Raw genomic sequence first — 19,547 nt, forward strand, 5'->3', positions numbered from 1 at the left:
AGTGCGCGTGCGCGATGGGCTCTGCCTCTCCCGACCCCGCCCAGCCAGAACACCTCCGCCGCAGATGCGCTTGCGCCGGTTTGCGCCAACTGTCTCTCCCCGAATAAACCCGGACAACCCAATGCGCAGGCGCCGCTGCACACCCGGTAGCGTTTCTCTGCGAGTCCGTTCCAAAGTCCAGAGAAAATCCTGTTCCAGGATTTCTCTTCCCACTCGCTCCTTTTGGAAATCCATGCGCTCTTCTGTCTCTTCCAGTCATATTCCTGCTTTGGCTCCAGGGTCGAGCTCCTGGGGAATCCACTCCGGGTCTTCTCTCCAACCAAGGCCAGGGGCTTCTCTCCCGCCGCGTTCTTTCTCGGCGGCTAGTGTGTGCCTCTGGCTGACTTCAGTCCCACCTCTAGGCTTTTGCCCAGGCCGTGTCTTTACTGTTGCCAGTATCCGCTAACATACTATCCTCTAACAACATCGACTGCAAGGGTCCTCCTAAACCTTGTATCACTATTGAAAAGGTCTCATCTTTTTCTGAGCCTCAGTTTCCCCAACTTTCACCATGTTACAGGCCCCCTGTGAGGATAAGTTGAGTAAATGCGTGTAAGGACTCAACTTTTACATTCTTTTCTTTTTTAAACCACAGGTTTACCTTTTTCATTTCAAGGACATTTTATTGAGTCATGTGTTTGAGAACATTTTCTGGTTCTAGTGGTTTTGCCTCTATGTCAAGGATGCCAATTATGCATTTGTCCTTCATATATGTTAGCTTCTCTCTAATTGCTTTAATCTTTGTCATTTCCACCTGCACTCACCGATTACCGCAGGTGTAATTTGATTTTTCAGCTGTGTCTCTTCTGGTCCTCGCTATTTCCAGTGCATTTGCTGCATGTGACGTTTTTTGGTCCTTGTCTCAGTTAGCTGCTGCTGTGTGATAACCACAACCTCAGTGGCATGTATCGTGTTCACAGTTTGGAACTGCAGGTGTGAAGGTTGGCAAGGCTGGTTCCACTCTTGATGTCTTTTATACTCTGGCACCAATGGGCTACCCAGGGCACCACCTCATAGGGAAGGCAGAAACACAAGAGATCAAACCCAACTGTGTTAGCACATTTCGTCAGGTTGCATCTCATCTGCCACCACCCCTGATAGAAGCAAGTCACATGCTCAAGCCCCAAATCACTGGGCAGGCACCTACACTCCACCCACCATGGGGTGGAAAGTGCACTTCTTTCATGAAGCTAGAATGGGAGAGAACGAATATTTGCTGAACCATCTGATTTTCCACAGTCCTCAATTTGTTTCCTTAGATTTGTCAACCTTACCTTTTCCTCTCTGAGGTCTTGTTTTAAAATGGACCCAGGCTCCTGTTGCCATACAGCTTGAAGCAATTGTGAGGTATTTCCTTCTGTCCCTTGAATTACCTTTTCTTATACATTTTTTGTCTTTAACCCAGCATTTGGCTTCCTTTTTTCCAATATGATTGCAGTTGCCATACTGTTTTACCACCTATACTCAAGAACTGAGGGATGGGGGAGTGGTCGTATTCAACCACCAAATGGAATCTGAGAAGCTGACAAAGTCAGTCTGCAAGAACCTGGGAAGCAGTGAGGGTTTTAAGGGTGTCCACCCTCAGAACTCACAGATAGAAAATGCTGTTATTTGTATTAGAATTGAATGGCCTCTTAAAGTATATGGTGGGAACACTCATTCCCCACTGTTCACGTTCCCATATGGAGGAACTTCCATTGCTTAGTGTCTCTCTCCTGGCCTCTCTACCCCTTCCAGGGGCCAAGGAATGATTTACCGGATTGGATGGGCATCGTGGCTCAGCCCTCCAGCTCTCCCTCCTCTTGGAGCCAGCCTGCCCAGTGTCTGGCCTGCTCCCGCACCCAAGGGCAGGCCTGTGCTTGCCCAGTGCTATCTGCCACCGGATGGGCAAGTGCGTCAAATGCCCGGGTGAAGTAGCAGCAAGGCTAAAGCCACTTTCTCTGATTGGCTCCAACGGTAATAAAGGTGATATTTGATCTCCAATTCTTGGATTCTGTCACTACCTTTCGATTAATTCTGAATTTTGGAAGAGGGATGAAAATAACCCGTCCTTCCAAAATCCCAAGAGTTCAAGTAAATCCCGCACGAGAGTAATTAGTCTGGCCTCAAATGGAGCTAGGAACCCAGGGTACCAGGAGGAGGAACACAGCTTTGTAACTAGCCCAGGTCTGAATCCTGGCTGTGTGAAACTGCCCACGGATTAACCATCTGGGGCTCAGCTTCCTCGTCTGAAAAATGGCACCCGTCAGGGATCTTGGTTGTAAACGACAAAACCTCCTTTAGCTGAACTGAAAAGGAATTAAAGGAGGTGAGGCAGTCCACCCTGTCCCCGCCCCCCTGCCCCCACCCCCATCTGTGAGAAGGCTAGAGAGAAAGCTTGGTGCTTGGCAGTCGGGAACAAAGCCCACACCACCACAGGCCTGACTTGGGCACCCGGCGCAGCCTCCATCACCGGGGCGGGCAGTGCCACCAGACCACCAGACCCTTCCCCCCTACCCCTTGCCTCCTCCCCTCGCCTTCTCCATCACTAGCTCCCGGGCTGGCTACGCAGGGCGTTCTGATTGGTGGAGCTGAAGTCACGTGGTGCAGCGGTGCAAGGAATGCTGGGACAGAACATGGCTTCCGCCTCGGGACTGTTGGCCGTCTCACGTGGGGATTCCTCACACGGAGGAGAAACCAGAGACGATGGATGGCCAAAAAGAAGGACGAGTGTCCTCCGCATTCCCTCTCACGAGAGGCCGGGAAGACAAAAGGAGACAATGGCCCTGGATTTCAGAGAGCAACACTTTTATTCCTAGCTTCCTCCAGCTGCCATCCCCTCCATGGCTCCCCAGGTCCCCTAAGATCGGGCCCCTCTTCTCTTCCCAAGGCACCCTCCAGGGGAGGTGACAAAGTTGGCAGTGAAGGAGGTGGAGGAGGAGAGACACTTTTATTGGAAGAGCAGTGTGGACATGAGAAGGGGAAGCGGAGTGAGAGAGCGTGAGAGGTGGGGTCCGAGGAGCCGGCGCCTTTCTCAGCGCCCCCCCAGGAAGCCGAGCAGAGACGGGCTGGCACGCCCCAGCTTGGCACCAACACGGTCCTGCTCTCCCTTGGGAGAAGGCCTCGTGGGTGGGCGGGAGGCAGGAGGCCTGGGGTTCCCACAGAAAGGGGGCGAGAAGCCACCAGGTTTCACCGATCCATGCTGTCGTCCGACGGGCTGGAGAAACAGGTCTGTAGCAGCTTTTCGCAGAACTCCAGCTCCTCCTGGATCGGGAGGCAAGAGCGGGAGCCCTGAGTGCCGAGGCCGGCCTCTGCCTCCAGCACGCTCTGCACCCAGAGATGGCTGCTCTTCCCTCCTGGCTGCCTCCTCCCCCTAGAAGCCTCCCAAGGTTCTCTGACTTCTGCTCAGATCCATGACTCACCGTTTCTCTTCTCACTGCATCTGGACTACTGCACTAGAACCCAGGGGCTCCCAGCCTCCTATCTCACTCCACTGCTCTGTCCTCACATCCGTCCCCCTGGGCTCTAACTCCCAGATGTGACCGACCCCTACTAATCTCTACTTAAAAGCCCTTCCACAGATACAAAGCCCAGAAGCCAAGAAAGAAGCACTGATCGGTGGACCACACAAACGTAAAAGCTATCTGTATGGCAAAAAGATGCCAGAAACAAAAGTGAGAGGAAAACAACAATTTGAGGTGAAAAATATCTGCGACTCATGACAAAGGGCTGATACATTTAATACTTCCAGAGCTTTAATAAATCAACAGCAAAAACCACCACCCAATAGATAAGCAGGCAAAGGACATGAAGGAGTAGTTCACAAGAAAGGAAAGAGATCCCCAACTTCGCTCACGGAAGAAATGCAAATGTAAACTGGACTGGATTCTTTTCACCAGTCAGCTTGAAAACAGGTCAAATGGCTTGAGGCACCCTGTCCTGGCCAGGATATGGGAAGGTGGGCACCCTCGTGACTGGAGTGTCAACTGGTTCAACCTCTGTGGAGAGCAACTTGGCCATAGCTAAGGATAGGGCCCTTAACCCTGTAACCTCTGCTTTACCTTCCCGTAACCCAGCGTTTCCCTTTCTAGAAATTGTTCTATAGATGTACACTATAAGTAACATACGTAAAAGGTTACTCTTTTAGTAAAGTTGGTCGTAGGGAGAGAGTAGAAGCAACCTACATGCTGATCAAGAAGGGCAGTTACATGAAAGAGACGATCCCTACCGTGCAGCTACAAAAGGAAAGAGGAAAGAGCCAGGGGCTCCGACACGCAGCGCACTCCTCCCAGAGCTGTGGTGAATGAGGCAAGGAGCAGAACAGAGATCATGATAGGCTGATTTGGCACAAAATGGAGAGAAGATGAGGAAAAGAATTTATATGCACATTTGCTTCTATGTGCACAGACTATCTCAGGAAGGCCACAGGAGGAACAGAGAGAGGTATTGGGTGGCTAGGGACGGGTAGGAAGGAGACTTCACTGTTTACCCTCATGTGCATCTTGAATTTTGAAGCACGTGACTATGGGACCTATTCAAAAAGCATCGGTGGAATTTAATTTACCCAGTGCCCACAAAAATCCCTAAAAAGAGGACTGGCTACATCATGATATAGTCACCTTACAGAATACTATGCAATGGTATTACTGAATTACACTGGAATTAAAGACCTCTATTTACGTATCTGGAAAGATTTCTAAGACACACACACACACACGGGAGAGAAAACCATGTGACAATGGAGGCAGAGACTGGAGTGATGCATCTACAAGCCAAGGAGCACCAAGGACTGCCAGCAAGTAGTAGAAACTGGCAGAGGCAAGGCGGCATTCTCCCCTAGAGCCGTCAGAGGGAGCATGGCCCCGCGGACACCTTAACTTTAGACTTCTAGTCCCCGGAACAGAGCGAAGAAATTTCTGTGTAAAGCCACCCAGTCTGTAGTAATCTGTCACAGCAGCCCCAGGAAACCGATACAGCACCCTACCTAAAACATCACTGCCCAGCATTCGCTATCCCCTCACCGGTTTACTTTTTCTTCATAGGAGTTCTGACTCCCTGATGTCATATTACATATATGACAGTGTATGTTAAACTTTATATATATATGCACACATATTACATATATTATGCATGCATATATATGCACACTAGATATGTATGTATTTGTAAATATATATTTGTGTGTGTTTGTCTACGTTGTCTATCTGTCACCATGTGAGCCCCATGAGAACCAAGGCTGTATCCCTTTGCTTCTCACCAAATCCCCAGTGTCCAGGTCGGGCGCCCACCCCTAAGAAATGGAGGGATGGAAGAATGAAGGTTTCCACAGGGGTATACCTATATCAAAACTTTCATACTGCACACTTCCAATATGTGCAGTTTATTATATGTCAACTATACCTCAATAAAGCTGTTAAAATTTATTTGAAAAAAAAAAAAACAGGCGTGTTGGTCAGTTCACATGAGGCCTCCCTTACCAGGTCAGTCCTCACGGGTCTGGTGCGAGGGTCTGGCACACCAGAGGCTCAGGGGACGAATGCACAAATGCATCAAGCAACCACTGACATGCTCCCCAGCTGAAACCCCAGGCCAGGTCCAGGGCTCCCCTGCCCCACAGCCTGCAGGCACATATCTCCATGGGGTCCTGTGACAAGGTCAGGGGGTGAGCACCTGGGGGTGGCCACCATGCCTCTCCCGGTCACCCCTGCTCCTCACTCCCAGTGCCCAGCAGCCCTCTGTAAATGCTTGACAGTGTGCACAGAGGGATGGATGCCGTAGGATGGACATCCAGGGAGCACAGCATGTTCCTTGTGCTCAGTTTTGCTGAAGCTCCAACTGGGCGGTACTTCAACGAGTGAGTAAATCACTTACTTATCAGTTAAGTAAATCGTGATCATTTAATAATTAAATAATTATTTGAATATTTAATTAGTTCTTTATCACTTGTTACTTATCTAATTAAATATCTGAGTTATTTATCACTTATTTATTAATATCTATCTAATACCTAATGAGTCGTTATCATTTATTTGTTACTTATCTAACTATCTAGTGAGTTATTTATCACTTGTTACTTATTATCTAATTAAATATCTAACAAGTTATTTATCATGTATTTGTTACTTAGCTATTTAAATATTTAATTGGTTGCTATTTTACTTATTATCTATCAATCTGATAAATATTTAAGTATTTTAATGATATGATGTAAATGATAATATTAAATAATGTGGACAGTAATTAATTTGTTAGCATTTTAAGAACTCCGAGCTCCTCCTTCTCCCTGCTGTGCCCAACACAGCACGAGGCACAAGGTTGGGGCAGTAACTGTTTGCTGAAAGGATGACTAGAGAAATGCAAGAATGAAAAGATAACGTAAACGAAAGCATGGACGAATAGACCACAGAGGCCCCGATGGCAGGGATGGTGCCAGTCCCTCCCACTGACCCCAGGGTCGGGTCCCCTCAGCCAGGCCCCCTGCCCGCCTGTACCTGGTACTCCTCGTGCTGCTGCAGCAGCTGGCAGCGGTGGCGGAGGAGCTCCTCCAGGCCCAGCTCGGGCTCCCGGCACTCCCGCACGCCCTGGGGGAAGTCTGTCACCAGGCTGCGGGGACAGGAGAGCCGTCCTTGGGACCTCCCTCTGCACAGGCCCACCCCTCACTGCTCCCGCGGGAGTCTGGGCAAGTTGCTCCCCCACACTGGGCCTCAGTTTCCCCATCTGCAACATAGACCTCACTACTGTCCTCACTCCACCCCAGGGACTCAAATGAGACTTGTACAAAACAGGGCACTTAAGCACAGTGCCTGGCCTGCAGCCAACTCCACACGAGAGCTGCTACCTACTCGCTCCACTGCTCCATTCTGTCATTTTTTTAGACGCTAATCTGCTTGTACTGTGTATGTGTTGGTGGGGGGGCGACGTGTAAGAAAGACTCTCCCCCTCCACCCCAGGCTGCTGTGTCAGCCCCCTACAGGTGAGGAAACTGAGGCTCAGGGAGGGCCAGCACCGTGGTTTCTCCTCCTCTCTGACCCTAAACCCTTCATTCCCCACGGGGAAGGCCTATTCTCTCAGGCCCCAGCGCACCTGCACAGGGCTCCAAGCACATGCTCGTGGAAGGGGCTGTGTTCTGTCCGGACGAGGGCCACCAGCTGCTGGACCATCCCCATGGAGCACAGGGTTCCTGGGGGAAGGGCCTCGGGGGTCAGAGGGGCAGTCCCACCCCTCCTCGGTGCACCCTCCCTCCCCTCTCCCTCCTGCCTTCCCTTGGAACCTCCCCGCAACCTGCGCCCTCTGCCCTGGCTGCCCCACCTTTGTGCTCAGGGTGGCCCACCAGCAGGTTCTGCAGCAGGAACGCCGATTTGACCTTGAGCTTTTGCACCTGCTGCTGCATGGCCCGCATCAACACAGAGAAGCCGTCCAGGCGGAGGAACTGCAACAGCCCAGCCTCCTGCTCCCGAACCAGGCCTGGGAAGAGGGAGAGGGTGGGCCTCACGGTAACAGTCACACTACCACCAGCACCATCACGACCACCATGATCACTATCACCACCACCATTATCATTACCACCATCACCATCAACACCACCATTGCCAACATTACCATCATCATCATCATCACCATTGATTTCCATGGGCCCACACTTCACAAGCATTGTCTTTTTTTAAGTATTTTTCATTGAGTTATAATTCACTGCCCCTACAATTCACCCCTTTAAAGTATACAACTCAGTGGTTTTTAGTATATTCACAAGGTTGTCTGGCCATCACCACTACCTAACTAGAAGATTTTCATCACTCCCAAAAGAAGCTCCATACCCATTAGCAGTCCCTCCCCTCTGGCAACCACTAATCTGCTTTCTATATCCATGGATTTGCCTATTCTGGACATCTCATATACATGGAATCATACACTGTGTGGTCTTTTGTGACTGGTTTCTTTCACTCAGCATAATGTCTTCAAGGTTCATCCGTGTTACAGCATGAATCAGTATCTCATTCCTTTTTATAGCTGAATACTCTCCTATTGTATGGATATGCCACATTTTGTTTATCCATTCATCCATTGATGGAAGCATTATCTCTGTTTAGTCCTCGCAACCACCCTATGAGGTGGGTGCTCTAGAAATCCCATTTTACAGATGAGGAAACTGAGGCCCAAAGAGCCAGGCTACATCTTGAGGGCAACAGGAATCCTGGAAAGCCTCCGAGCAGAGTAAGAACCGGCCTGCAGGGCACAGCTTCAAGGAGGTGCCAGCTCTTGTGCAGGCTCTAGGCCAGGGCAGATGGGAGGCACCAGAAACCTGCATCTGCTAAGTGCCTGATACGTGGCAAGTGCAACTGAGGACCTGAGTCATTAATCTCACTTGAGTTTAATTCATTTAAACTTAACGTAAAAAACTGAAGCAGTGTTAAAATATTTTCCCACTAAACGTAACTTTGTCCCCTCATCAGAACTACCCTTTACACTGACCGCTACAAATGCAGCAGCTGAGTTGAGATGTGCTTTAAATATAGGATGCACACCAGGTTTTGAAGACGTAGCATGAAAAAAAGGTGAAAAATATCTCATTAATATTCCATATTAATGATAGGTTGAAATGATAATATTTGGATATATGGGGTTAAATAAAATGTTATTTAATTTTTTTAAAAAAATTTGTGTGTGTGTGAGGAAGATTCACCGTGAACTACATCTGGTAGTAATCTTCCTCTTTTTTCCTCTTGAGGAAGATTAGCCCTGAGCTAACATCTGTGCCAGTCTTCCTCTGTTTTATATATGGGACACCACCGCGGCATGGCCTGATAAGTGGTGTGTAGGTCTGTGCCTGGGATCTGAACCTGCAAACCCTTGGCCACTAAAGCACAAGAAGTGAACTTAACCACTACACCACCTGGCCAGCCCTAAAATGTGATTTAATTCAAAAAAAAAGAACAGGCCAACAGAGAGAAGACACAATGAGTCTCCACATCCGTTCACTCCACCTTCACAATGTATCCAGGAGCAACCGCTTCCATTTACCCTAAGTTCTCTCCACCAGGCACAGCTGACATTTGGCGCTGGATCATTCTGTGCTGTGGGGGCCGCCCTGTGCACACAGGATGTTGAGCAGCAGCCCTGGCCTGCGCCCCCTGGATGCCAGTAGTCCCCCCATCCCCAGTTGTGACAACCAAACATGTCTTCAGACGTTGCCCGATGTCTCCTACAGGGACAATCGTCCCCATTTCAGAACCGCTGCTTTTCTCCCCCTCAACCTTTATCTCTTACAAGGTTATCACCATAATGTCCTAACCAGCCTCCCGCCTTCCATCGCTTTGTTCCCTTTAAATGTACGTCGGGTCCTGCCATCGCGGGGAAACGCCTCGTCACCACGGCCCAGGCGTCTCCCTGAAGAAGGCTAAGCAAATGGGGGTGCGGGGCGTGGATCTCCCCAGGACTCCCTCCTTCGACCCCGTCCCCCTCTGCAGCTCTCACACACACTCCTCCGTCTGACCCTCTCTAGGTCTGCATCTTTCCAAAATCCTTGCTCTGTGGAGACAGAGCCACACAGGAGTGGTGGCTGAAGGGTGAACCTCTGCAGGTCTCTGTGCCCTCAGGGGTGGAGCAGGGAGTGCAGTCATGTCACTGTGCCGGGCAGCAGCAGGATCAGGACACCGTGCCCTGCAAATGGCTCAGAGCACCAGGGCTGGCTGTTCTAAGACCTTGCCAAATGGTAGCTTCCACACAATGGCATGCCCTGCAGTCACCCCCAGACAAAATGGACAGATGCCACTGAAATGTACACTTTCAAATGGTCATGTGAATTTTACCTCCATTGAAAAAAAAAAAAAGGCATTGCAGTTCCTGGAGCTCCAACCTGGCATCCTGGATCGCTCGCTCTGGGGGAAGCCAGCCGCCATGTTGTGAGGACACTCAAGCAGCCCCACAGAGAGGCCCCCCCATGACAAGGAACGATCTGGCCCAAAATGTCAACATGCCAAGTCTGAGAACCCTGCTGGGCATAAAGCACTTAAGCTGAGCTGCATTCCTGCCTAGGTAGGATCTGGCTCTCTGACTAGCAGGGGGTTGGCAAGCTCACTGCTCTGTTCTCAGCACTCAGCACAGAGTCCCGACAGGTATTGGGAATAAATGAACCAATGAAGCCCCTCTCCTTCTGCCCCCAAGCAGATCCCAGCAGAGCCTCCCTCCGTCAGCTGGCCTCTGGCCCTTGGGGACCTGTGTTCCTCCCCAGCAGCCTGTGGGATACTCACAGGAGATGGCGAAGAGGGCTTTGACGCGCACTGAGTCGCAGGAGTCCCGGTCGAGCAGCCGCAGCAGCTTGCGCAGGGCGCCGAGGCCCAGCACCTGCTCCTGGATGGCCGCCACGTTCTGGCTGCACGTGCCGATGAGCTGCGCTGCCCGCCACCGCAGCCCCGCGGGCCCCGCCTCCAGGTATCGGCCCACCAGCAGGTGCATGCCTGAGAGCTGGCAGAAGTCTGTGCCAGAAAGAGGGGAGGAGAGAGGTGGAATGTTTTGGCTGAGTTGTGTCCCCTGCCAAAATTCATATGTTGAAGCCCTGACCCCCAGTGCCTTGGAAAGAGGGCCTTTAAAGAGGTGATTGGGTGAAATGATGTCATGGGATGGGCCCTAATCCAGTATGACTGGTGTCCTCACAAGAAGTGTAAATTAGGACACAGACACGCAGAGGGACGACCACGTGAAGACACAGGGAGAAGACTCCTACCTACAAGCCAAGGAGGGAGGCCTCAGAAGAAACCACCTCTACCGACACCTTGCCCTCAGACTTCCAGCCTCTAGGACTGTGGGAGAATAGACTTCTGTTGTTTCAGCCTCCCAGTCTGTGGGGTAATGACATGGCAGCCCAAATGGACTAATACACCAGGTGAGGTCGGGGGGCAGACCGGCTCCCAAGGGGCCTGCCTCCAAGTGCTGGCTCTATCCAAGCACCCAACTGGGGGTCCCTCCAAGGCCAGTGCATCTCAACAATGTCAGCATTTGGGGGGTTAGTGTCCCAGACTCCAGCCCACTAAATGCCAGTATGACTCCCATTCTTTGGGACAATCAGAACATCCCTTGGGGGAGAACCACACACAAGTCCAGAGCTCATCAAACTACGGCCCATCGCCTGTTTTGTAAACAAAGCAGCACTGAAGAGCTCGGTGGTTCCTCGGAAAGTTGAACACAGAGTCACCCCACGACCACTCCACAGAGATGTCCCAAAGCGTGGGAAGCAGGAACTCGAACAGATATTTGTCCACCAAGGTTCACAGCAGCATTATGCACAATAACCACAGGGGGAAAGGACCCAAATGCCCAGCAACTAATGAATGGACACACAGCACATGGTCTAGCCACACAGTGGAGTATTAGTCAGCCACAGAGAGGAATGAAGTTCCCATACAGGCTACAATATGGGAGAACCTTGCAAAGGTCACATTCAGCGAAGGAAGCCAGTCACAAAAAGTCACATATTTTGATTCCATTTATGTGAAATGTCCAGAATAGACAAATCCAGCCCTCAACGACTACACCATGCCCCTCCAAATGGAAGTGGCCTCTCATCCCTCTATCGGCTCCACAGCATTTGGAATAAAACTCACAGTGCCTACCTCGGCCGGCAAGCCCTGCACACCTAGCATCACTTCCTACCCCTTACCCCTCACTCCGCTCTGCTGTGCTGGCCTCACTCCTGTTCCTGCACATGCCAGGCACATTCCGGCCTCAGGGCCTTTGCACTGGCCGTTCCCTCTGCCTGGAATGCCTCAGATCTCTGATGAAATGTTGCCTTCTCTGACGACCCCGCCCAGAACCACCTCCTCTCTCATATTCTACAGAGTGACAGTGGACTCCCAGGGGACGAGGGTGAAGTGGCCAGTTATCAAGGAGGTAGTGGACTGGAGCTGCTGCCAGGCTGGCTGTGTGGGGTGAGAGCAGGTGCCATCATTGCTCCTGATGGCAAGGGCACCAAGCAGGGAGGGAGAGGGCAGTCCCATTTGGGGCCCGAGTCAGAGCCAGACTGGAGAGGTAGGGGCTGAAGCCTGGGGAGGAGGCCAGCGGTGTGGTCCCCGAGACAAAGGATAAGGGCTGAGCTGCAGTAGGACACTGGGCAGAGGAGGAGGCAGGAGACAGAAGGGAGACAGGCAGCAGAAGCGGCAGGGCCCTGGCAGCTGCGGGGCAGGCTGGGGCGGGCCTGGGATACCTGCTGCGTTGTCCATGTTTTCACACAGGTCAGCCAGCAGCTCCAGGGCCCCCTCGCGCTCCTGCTGGTCGGCGGCCAGTTCAGCCTCGCTGGCCGAGGTGGGGGTGGGCTGGGACAGCACTCGGAGGCAGTTCTTCATCTGCTCCACCTCCTCCCGCTGGCCCCGGAAGGCGGCTGACATGGCCTCCTGCAGCCACTGGCGCCTCTGGGGGATGAGGTGGGGCGGGAGGCAGGGGGAATAAGCAAACCTCTATCAATAATTAATTCATGAATAATAGCTGTTCATAGTAACAGCCCACATTTGAGAGCTGACTGTTCCTTCAATCAACATATCTATTCAGCATCTTTTCTACTGATAGACTCTTTTCTAAACACTAGATCTACAGAGAGACTGGCTACGGGGTGTGAGAGAAAGAGGCATCAGGGACTCCTAGGTTCTTGTCCTGAGCAACTAGGAGGAGATGGGGAAGAAGGCAGGAGCAGCAGCTGTGGAGGGGGAGGAGCAGAGAGTAGAGCTCATTTTTGAACGTGTTAAGTCCATTATACACCCAAGAAAAAATATTGAGTAGGCTGCCCGAAACTCGGAGGTGGTCCAGCCTAGACCTGGATTTCTCAGTCGCGGCTCTATTGAAACTGTGAGCTGGATAGTTCAGTGGGGGGCTCACCCTGTGCACTGCGGGATGTTGAGCAGCATCCCTGGCCTCACCCACTAGATACCAATAGCAGCCCCCCCATTTGTGACAACCAAGAATGTCTCCACACATTCAAATGTCCCCTGGGAGACGAAACCGCCCCCAGGAGAGAACAAGTCACCTAGAGGTATAAATCTGAGAGGCATCACAGTAAAGCCTCAACACGACATGAGGTCACCCAGGCAGTGAGCACAGACAAGGGCAGAGTCCTGGTGTGCTCCATCGCTGAGAGGCCAGGGAACCAGGAAGAACCAACAGAGGACAAGGGGAGGAAGGGCGAGCGAGTGGGATGAAAACCAGGAGGCAGTGTTGTTCTAGAAGCCAAATGAAGAAAGAGATCAAGGAGGGGGGAGCAACCAAATGCCGCTAGTAGGTCAAATAAGATGAACGCTGAGAACCGGCCACTGGAATTTTTTTCGGCCAGGCCCTGTGTTAAGTGCTCACATGAGGGCTATGTAGTCACACTCCTGGATAAATTGGGGCAGGATGCGTAACCTTTCTGTGCCTGGCTCCTATCTCCTTGTCCTAAAGGTTCAGTGACATCATGGATGTAACTGGATTAGCACAATGTTTTGTCTACTGTAATCGCCATGGCCACCTAACCATCATAAACAGTCACGCGCCACATAACGACACTTCGGTCAACGACAGACCGCATGTATAACGGTGGTACCGTAAGACTGGTACCGCAGAGCCTGGGCGTGTAGTAGGCTGTACCATCTAGGTTTGTGTAAGTGCACTCCACGATGTTCGCACACCAATGAAATCACCTAACCGTGCATCTCTCAGAACGTATCCCTATCATTAAGCAATGTGTGACTGCATAACAAATACTGATATTAATCTCCAAAACAACCCTATGGGGTATTATTGTTCTGTCACTTCACAGATGAGAAAATTGAGGCACAGAAAGGTTGTGACTTGCCCAAGATCACACAGTCAGCAATCCACAAAGCCTGAAGTCAAACCTAAGCAGTCTGTCCACAGAGCCTGTGTTCTTCATGAGAACACCCTGCTGCCTTCAGGAGCACGGCCCACCTGCTGGGCACTGTGTGGAGCCTTACTTAAACCGGAACCTCAGAACTACACTAAGTACTACTGTTGTTCTTATGATCATCATCAACTTACAAATGAAGAATTTGAGGCTCAGAGAGATTAAGTGATATGCCCAAGGTCACACAGCTGAATAATGTTAAATCTAGGTCGGTCTGGCTCTGGGAGCCCTGGCTTTTTCTTTTTACCATGAGGCCACTCTGCCTCCCAGCACAGTGCTGGGACCCAGGGATCTGCCTCCACACTTTTTTTTTTTTTCCTGAGGAAGATTCGCCCTGAGCTAACATCATGCCAATCTTCGTCTATTTTCTGGTATTTGGGCCACCAGCACAGCATGGCTGCTAACAGAGCAATGTAGGTCCGCACTGTGGAACCAAACCCAGCTGCTGAAGCGGAGTTCACCGAGCTTAACCACTAGGCCACCAGGGCTGGGCCCCACAGACACTTTTGAGATCTGACCTTCAGTCTACAATAACCTCATATGGCACAAATATAGCCTACTATGCTTTCACACCTGGACTCCTGCCCCCCACCCAGGAAAACCCCAGCTTCTAGCTCTCCAAGCCAGGCTTCCCAAGACACATCTGTCCCCACACCCCTCACCCCAGCTTCCCCATCCTTTACCTCCTCACTCATGGGTTCTGGAGGAGGGTCTGGCTCCTCAGAGCCCGCCGTGATGGCCATCTGCAGCAGGCCTTGGAGGTTGCGCGGAGGCGGGGGGTTGCCCGAGCTCCCCGCCGAGGAACCGCCGCCCCCTGACGAGCAACCCTGGGAGGCTGGGGGCAGCGCCAGGGGGAGGCGGCTACCCCCCGAGCCTTGGTTCGCCATGGGCTGTTTGTGAAGGAGAGAAGAATGTGTTGGGGGTAGGGGTGGTCACCGCTGAGGCAGCTCTGGCGTCGTGATGGGTTGACTCCTGGGGGTCTGCTGAGAAGGTGGCATTTTAGGGGAGCTCGGTGCCCCCCCATGACCCTGAATCACTCTGCCCACACCCCCCTGAACTACAGCCCCCTTTCCTTCCTGCATACCAAGTGGACCCTTCCCCAAAATCACAAACCCTTCCTTCCTCCCTAGCAACAGGCCCCACCCACTCTCCCTAGCAACCTGGCAACTCCCTGCCCCATCTCCACTGCATGCGTTCCCGTCTCTTAGCAACCGTACTGCCCTGCCTCTATAGGAACAAGCCCTCCCTTTGGCCGTCTTAGCAACAAATCTCCTCCCTCCTGTCCGAAGAGGGGAACCAGAGCAGGGCGGAACTCACCTCCCGGGCCTCGAGTCGCGGCCGCTACTAAAGACAGAGTCGCCCGCACCTGACTCTGGTGGGCGCCGCCATCTTGACCGGAAGTACGCAACTCTCGCCCGGAAGTTCTCGGTGCACCCACCCAACTTTGGGCCGAGGCAGCTTGCCCGGCCCTTAAGTCCTTCCCACCTGGCCCTGTGCTGCGCTTGGCCCCGCCCCTCACGGAGGCCACTCCCCCCGCCTCACGCTCAGTCGAAGTCCCGCCCCCGGCCCGGGTCCCCGCCCCTCGGTAAGCCTCGCCTCCTCATCGTCATTGCAAGCTCCACCCCTGCCCTGGGCGTAGGCCCCGCCCCCAGGTCTGGCTCCGCCTCCGCTGGACCCCACCCACACCCATGTGCCCCGCCCCGTTCTAAACGCTGCCCCTCCCCGCCGCCTCAGGCTCCGCCCCCGTCTAGGCCTTTCGGCCTCTCCCGCTAAGCTCCGCCCCTTCCCTAAGCCCCGCCCCCGTGCCTGGACCGCCGGCCCCGCCCCACCTCGATGATGCAGGTTGGAGGGGGTACCTCACCCTCAGGGCTTTTCCGCTCCACCTGGGCCTGCACTCCATCTGTTCCTGGAGCCCTGGGCTCCCACCCGTAATATCTGACCTAGGCAGCCTTTAGCCCACCCCACGCCCTTCTTGGCCTCAGGGTCCGCATTCGTCAAAGGGGGTTGCCCACCCTGCGCGCTGCAGCTCCTGTGCGGACCCCTCTTATCACCCAGCCTGTTCCTCCTGGAATCTTCCCTGGGTCCTGCCAAGTGCGGAGGAGGGGATTCTTGAAGCCCAAAGCTCAGAAGCAAAATGCTCGGGGAGCTGCTCTGGGAGGCTCGCAGCCTCTGTGCATCAGGTTGGGGCTCAGGTCTGGGAACGTGTCTGGTCTGTGGAGGTGTTTCCTTTGGGCTGGACTTAAAGAAACCCTATTTCTGGTCTTCCATAAGGTGCCCTCCCCTCCAAGAAAAGGTCATACTCACCTTCAGGTGAGGCTCACAGTCACAAATATATTGAGCACACTGCTAGGCCTGGGGTGTGTGGAGTGATATTTCAGCCAGAGGTGGGAAGACCGAAGGTATAAGCCATGGGTGTGAGTGTGTGGTGTTTGTAGCACTGACAAGCATCGCTATTAGACAGGGGTCTGGGCCCCTGGGTACCCTACTGTATGTTTCCTGTGACTACTGTTAACAAATTACCAAAATCTTGGTGGCTGAAAACAAAACAGATTTATTATCTTGCTGTTCTGGAGGTCAGACATCCAAAATGGGTCTCAGTGGGTTAAAATCAAGGCATCTGCACTCCTTTGGGAAGCTCTGGGGAGAATCTATTTCCTTGCCTTTTCCAGGCTCTAGAGGCCACCCGCATTCTTTGGATTGTGGCTGCATCACTTGGGCTTCTGCTTCCATCGTCATCCCAGCTCCTTCTCTGACCCGTTATTCAGGCTACCACACTTATGTACACCTATGTCCAAGTCTATTTATCTATAATTTACATATATGGTGTTTACATAATACCATATAAGTACATATAACATGTAATTATACATAACATTGTATATATAAATATATGTATCATATGAGGGTGGCCTAGATGAAAACTCCCAGGTGCCCTATAAAAGCTGTAGCCTTTACAATGACCTATCAGTAGAACGATCATATAATTTTCCATCCATTGCAGGACACTTGAGAGTGAAAATAGACTCTATTAATAAGTACAGAATACCAGGCATAAACCAGGACATATGATCACCTGCTTCTAAGGCCCTATGGGATCTGCATCCTCACCTCGGTTCCTCTCACTTCCCCTCATTTGCTCTCCTCCAGCCACATCGATCCCTTCCATGTTCCCACAACATGCCTGGTGCACTCCTTCCATAGGGCCTTTGCACCTGCTGTTCCTTTGCCTGGAAGGCTCCCAGTACTTTATCACAGGGCTCTAACTCTCATTTTCCTTCAATGTCCTCTCACAAGGGAGGTCTCTCTTGGCACCATATCTAAATCATGCCCCGCTCGACAAACACTTCCTGCCCCCCTTCCCCGCTTTATTCTCCTCTGCAGCCCTCATCACGACTGTCTAATATACCACCTACTTTGCTTGTTTTTGTGTATCACCTGCCTCATCCACAGCAACGGGAGCTCCCCAGGGCAGGATCTTCGTTGATTTGGTTCACTGCTGGACCCTCACCACCTGGGAGAGTGTCCGGCTCAGATGGCACTCAATAAAGGTTAATGCAATGAAGGTGGTTGACTAGGAGACTAAAGGCTCATGGGTAGGTTCTATAGAGGACTTGGGGATGACATGGGTACTTAACACCTTTGGGTACTTGATATAGGAGATTCCTGGCTTACGTGGAAATCTGATGGAGGCTTGTGGATTGCCCATGGGCTGAGCACAGATCCGTGGACGTGCTACAGGGGGATGTACGATTATATTGGGGCCCAGATGAAGATGTAGAGGACCCTATGGTGGGCACAGAGAATACATAGAGGTCTAAAAAGAATACACCGGGACCTCAGAAGATTCTAGAAGTTTCTCTGTAGGAGCATCAAGGACGCTAAATGGAAGTATGGAACCAAGGTGATCTGAAAACACGCACCCTGGGTTGTGGGTGGATATGGGGGCCCTGATGCCAGTGGGGAAAGGGGGCCTGGGGAAACAGAGATGTGTTAGGTCTGCAACTCCCAAAACTCATTCCCTCTCTCTGACTCTCTCCCTCTTTCTCCACCCTCCAATCTGTCCCCATCTCCCCCAGCATCTAGCCCTCCACCTGTGTGTACCCCCCATTCTTTTGCTGTTTGCACCTCTTTCCCTCTCTTTGTCCTCTCTCTGTAGCTCTCTCTTTCTACATCTATATCCCCAGCTGTTTTCCCCCCTCTCCCTCCACCTGTCTCTCTATTTTTCCTCTCCCCTTGTCCCTTGCCGTCTCTGCCACTTTCCTCCTGCTCTCTGACCCTCCCTCCTCTGTCCACCCACCTCCCCATTGGCCTCCCTTCACACCTTTCCCTCTCTCTGTCCCTGTCTGTTTCTATCCACTTTTATCCCCCATCTCTCCATCTCTCCAAAGTTTTGTATCTCTCTGTCATCCCCTCCATTCCTCTAGGTTTCTCCCCATCTCTCATTCTGTTTTCTCTGTTCATCTCACTTCCATCTGTTTCTCCATATCTCTCTGCCTCTATTTTCCCCCCAGCTCCCTATCTCTCCCACTCTCTTTTCCTGCACCTCTGTCTCTCTCCATTTCTATCTCTGATTTTCTCCATCTGTGTCTCTCATCATCACCATCTCTCTGTTCTCCATCTCTGTGTCTCCCCATAATTTTTTCTCCTTTCTCCATCTGTGTCTCTCTAGCTCTCTCTGTCTCTCCTCATCACCTTCTCTCTTTTCTCCATCTGTCTCTCTATCTCTGTCTCTCCTCCTCATCATCTCTCCTTCCTCCATCTCTTTCTCTCCTTTTTCTATCTCTGTCTCTTCATCTCCGTCTCTCCTCATCACCATCTCTGTCTCTCCTCATCACCATCTCTCCTTTCTCCATCTCTGTCTCTCCCCATCACCTTCTCTCATGTCTCCATCTTTGTCTCTCCATCTCTCTCTCTCCTCATCAACATCTCTCCTTTCTCCATCTGTGTCTCTCCATCTCTCTCTCTCCCCATCAACATCTCTCCTTTCTCCATCTGTGTCTCTCCATCTCTCTCTCTCCCTTTCACCTTCTCTCCTTTCTCCATCTCTTTACTCTCACCCATCTCTGTCTCTCCACCGCATCTGCTGTTCTCCATGCCTCTCCCCCATTTCTCTGGCTTGCTCTGTCCCTCTTTCTCCCGCCTGTCTGTCTCTCCACGTCTCTGACTCTCTCCACCTCTGTCCCTGTCTGTGCTTTGCTACAAACTTCTCCTGTCTCTGCCCATCTCTGTACTCCTCCTCTCCCGTCTTGCCCCAACCCTGTCTCTCGGTGTCTCCATCCCTCTTGCCATCTCTGTCTCCTTTTCCCCGTCCCTATGTCAGACTTCATCTCCCTTTGTGTAGCTCCATCTCTGCCCCTGTCTATTTGCTCCGCATCTCTCTCCTCCATCCTCTCTCCTTCTGCATCCCTCCCTCCCTCCCTCCCTGCATCCTCCCACCTCCTCTCCATCCCTCCAGCTCCCGGGCCCGCCCCCTGCCCCCGCTCCCCTCCCCCCTCCGAAAGGGTTAACTTTGGGGAAGGGCCCGGAGTCCCCGGATGGTGATGTCAGCGTGCCGGAGAGAAAGGACGAGGTGGCGGGGGGAGGCGGAGAGGAGGAGGAGGCGGAGGAGAGAGGGCGCGTGGGGGGGCGGGGGGGACCTCGGCCTGCA

At 52.2% G+C, this 19,547-nt stretch overlaps 1 protein-coding gene across 3 annotated transcripts; it reads right to left on the reverse strand.

Moving 5' to 3' along the window:
• Positions 1–2,809: 2,809 nt before the first annotated feature.
• HSPBP1 (HSPA (Hsp70) binding protein 1) lies at positions 2,810–15,592 on the reverse strand. Of its 3 annotated transcripts, none has more exons than XM_070223425.1 (8): positions 15,218–15,592; positions 14,584–14,880; positions 12,215–12,419; positions 10,266–10,490; positions 7,327–7,482; positions 7,102–7,198; positions 6,510–6,621; positions 2,810–3,282 (listed from the first exon to the last, which is right to left on the reverse strand). In XM_070223425.1, the coding sequence occupies exons 2-8, from the start codon at positions 14,785–14,787 to the stop codon at positions 3,208–3,210; spliced, it is 1,074 nt and encodes a 357-aa protein (XP_070079526.1). In that variant the 5' UTR covers positions 14,788–14,880; positions 15,218–15,592; the 3' UTR covers positions 2,810–3,207. The 3 variants fall into 3 exon arrangements, with proteins under 3 accessions (XP_070079526.1, XP_023506292.2, XP_070079527.1); XM_023650524.2 differs by having other exon boundaries at positions 14,584–14,883; positions 15,218–15,556; XM_070223426.1 differs by having other exon boundaries at positions 14,584–14,790; positions 15,218–15,365.
• Positions 15,593–19,547: the final 3,955 nt, after the last annotated feature.

The sequence above is a fragment of the Equus caballus genome, chromosome 10, assembly GCF_041296265.1.
Source record: "Equus caballus isolate H_3958 breed thoroughbred chromosome 10, TB-T2T, whole genome shotgun sequence".
Taxonomy (NCBI): domain Eukaryota; kingdom Metazoa; phylum Chordata; class Mammalia; order Perissodactyla; family Equidae; genus Equus; species Equus caballus.

Excerpts from the sequence above, each read along its gene's own strand:
- HSPBP1 (XM_070223425.1), bottom strand. The coding sequence starts at position 14,787 with ATGGCGAACCAAGGCTCGGGGGGTAGCCGCCTCCCCCTGGCGCTGCCC. Across the intron at positions 10,491-12,214 it reads AAACATGGACAACGCAGCAG|ACTTCTGCCAGCTCTCAGGC; the intron begins GTATCCCAGGCC and ends TTTCTGGCACAG. Across the intron at positions 3,283-6,509 it reads AGCAGCACGAGGAGTACCAG|GAGGAGCTGGAGTTCTGCGA; the intron begins GTACAGGCGGGC and ends CTCCCGATCCAG.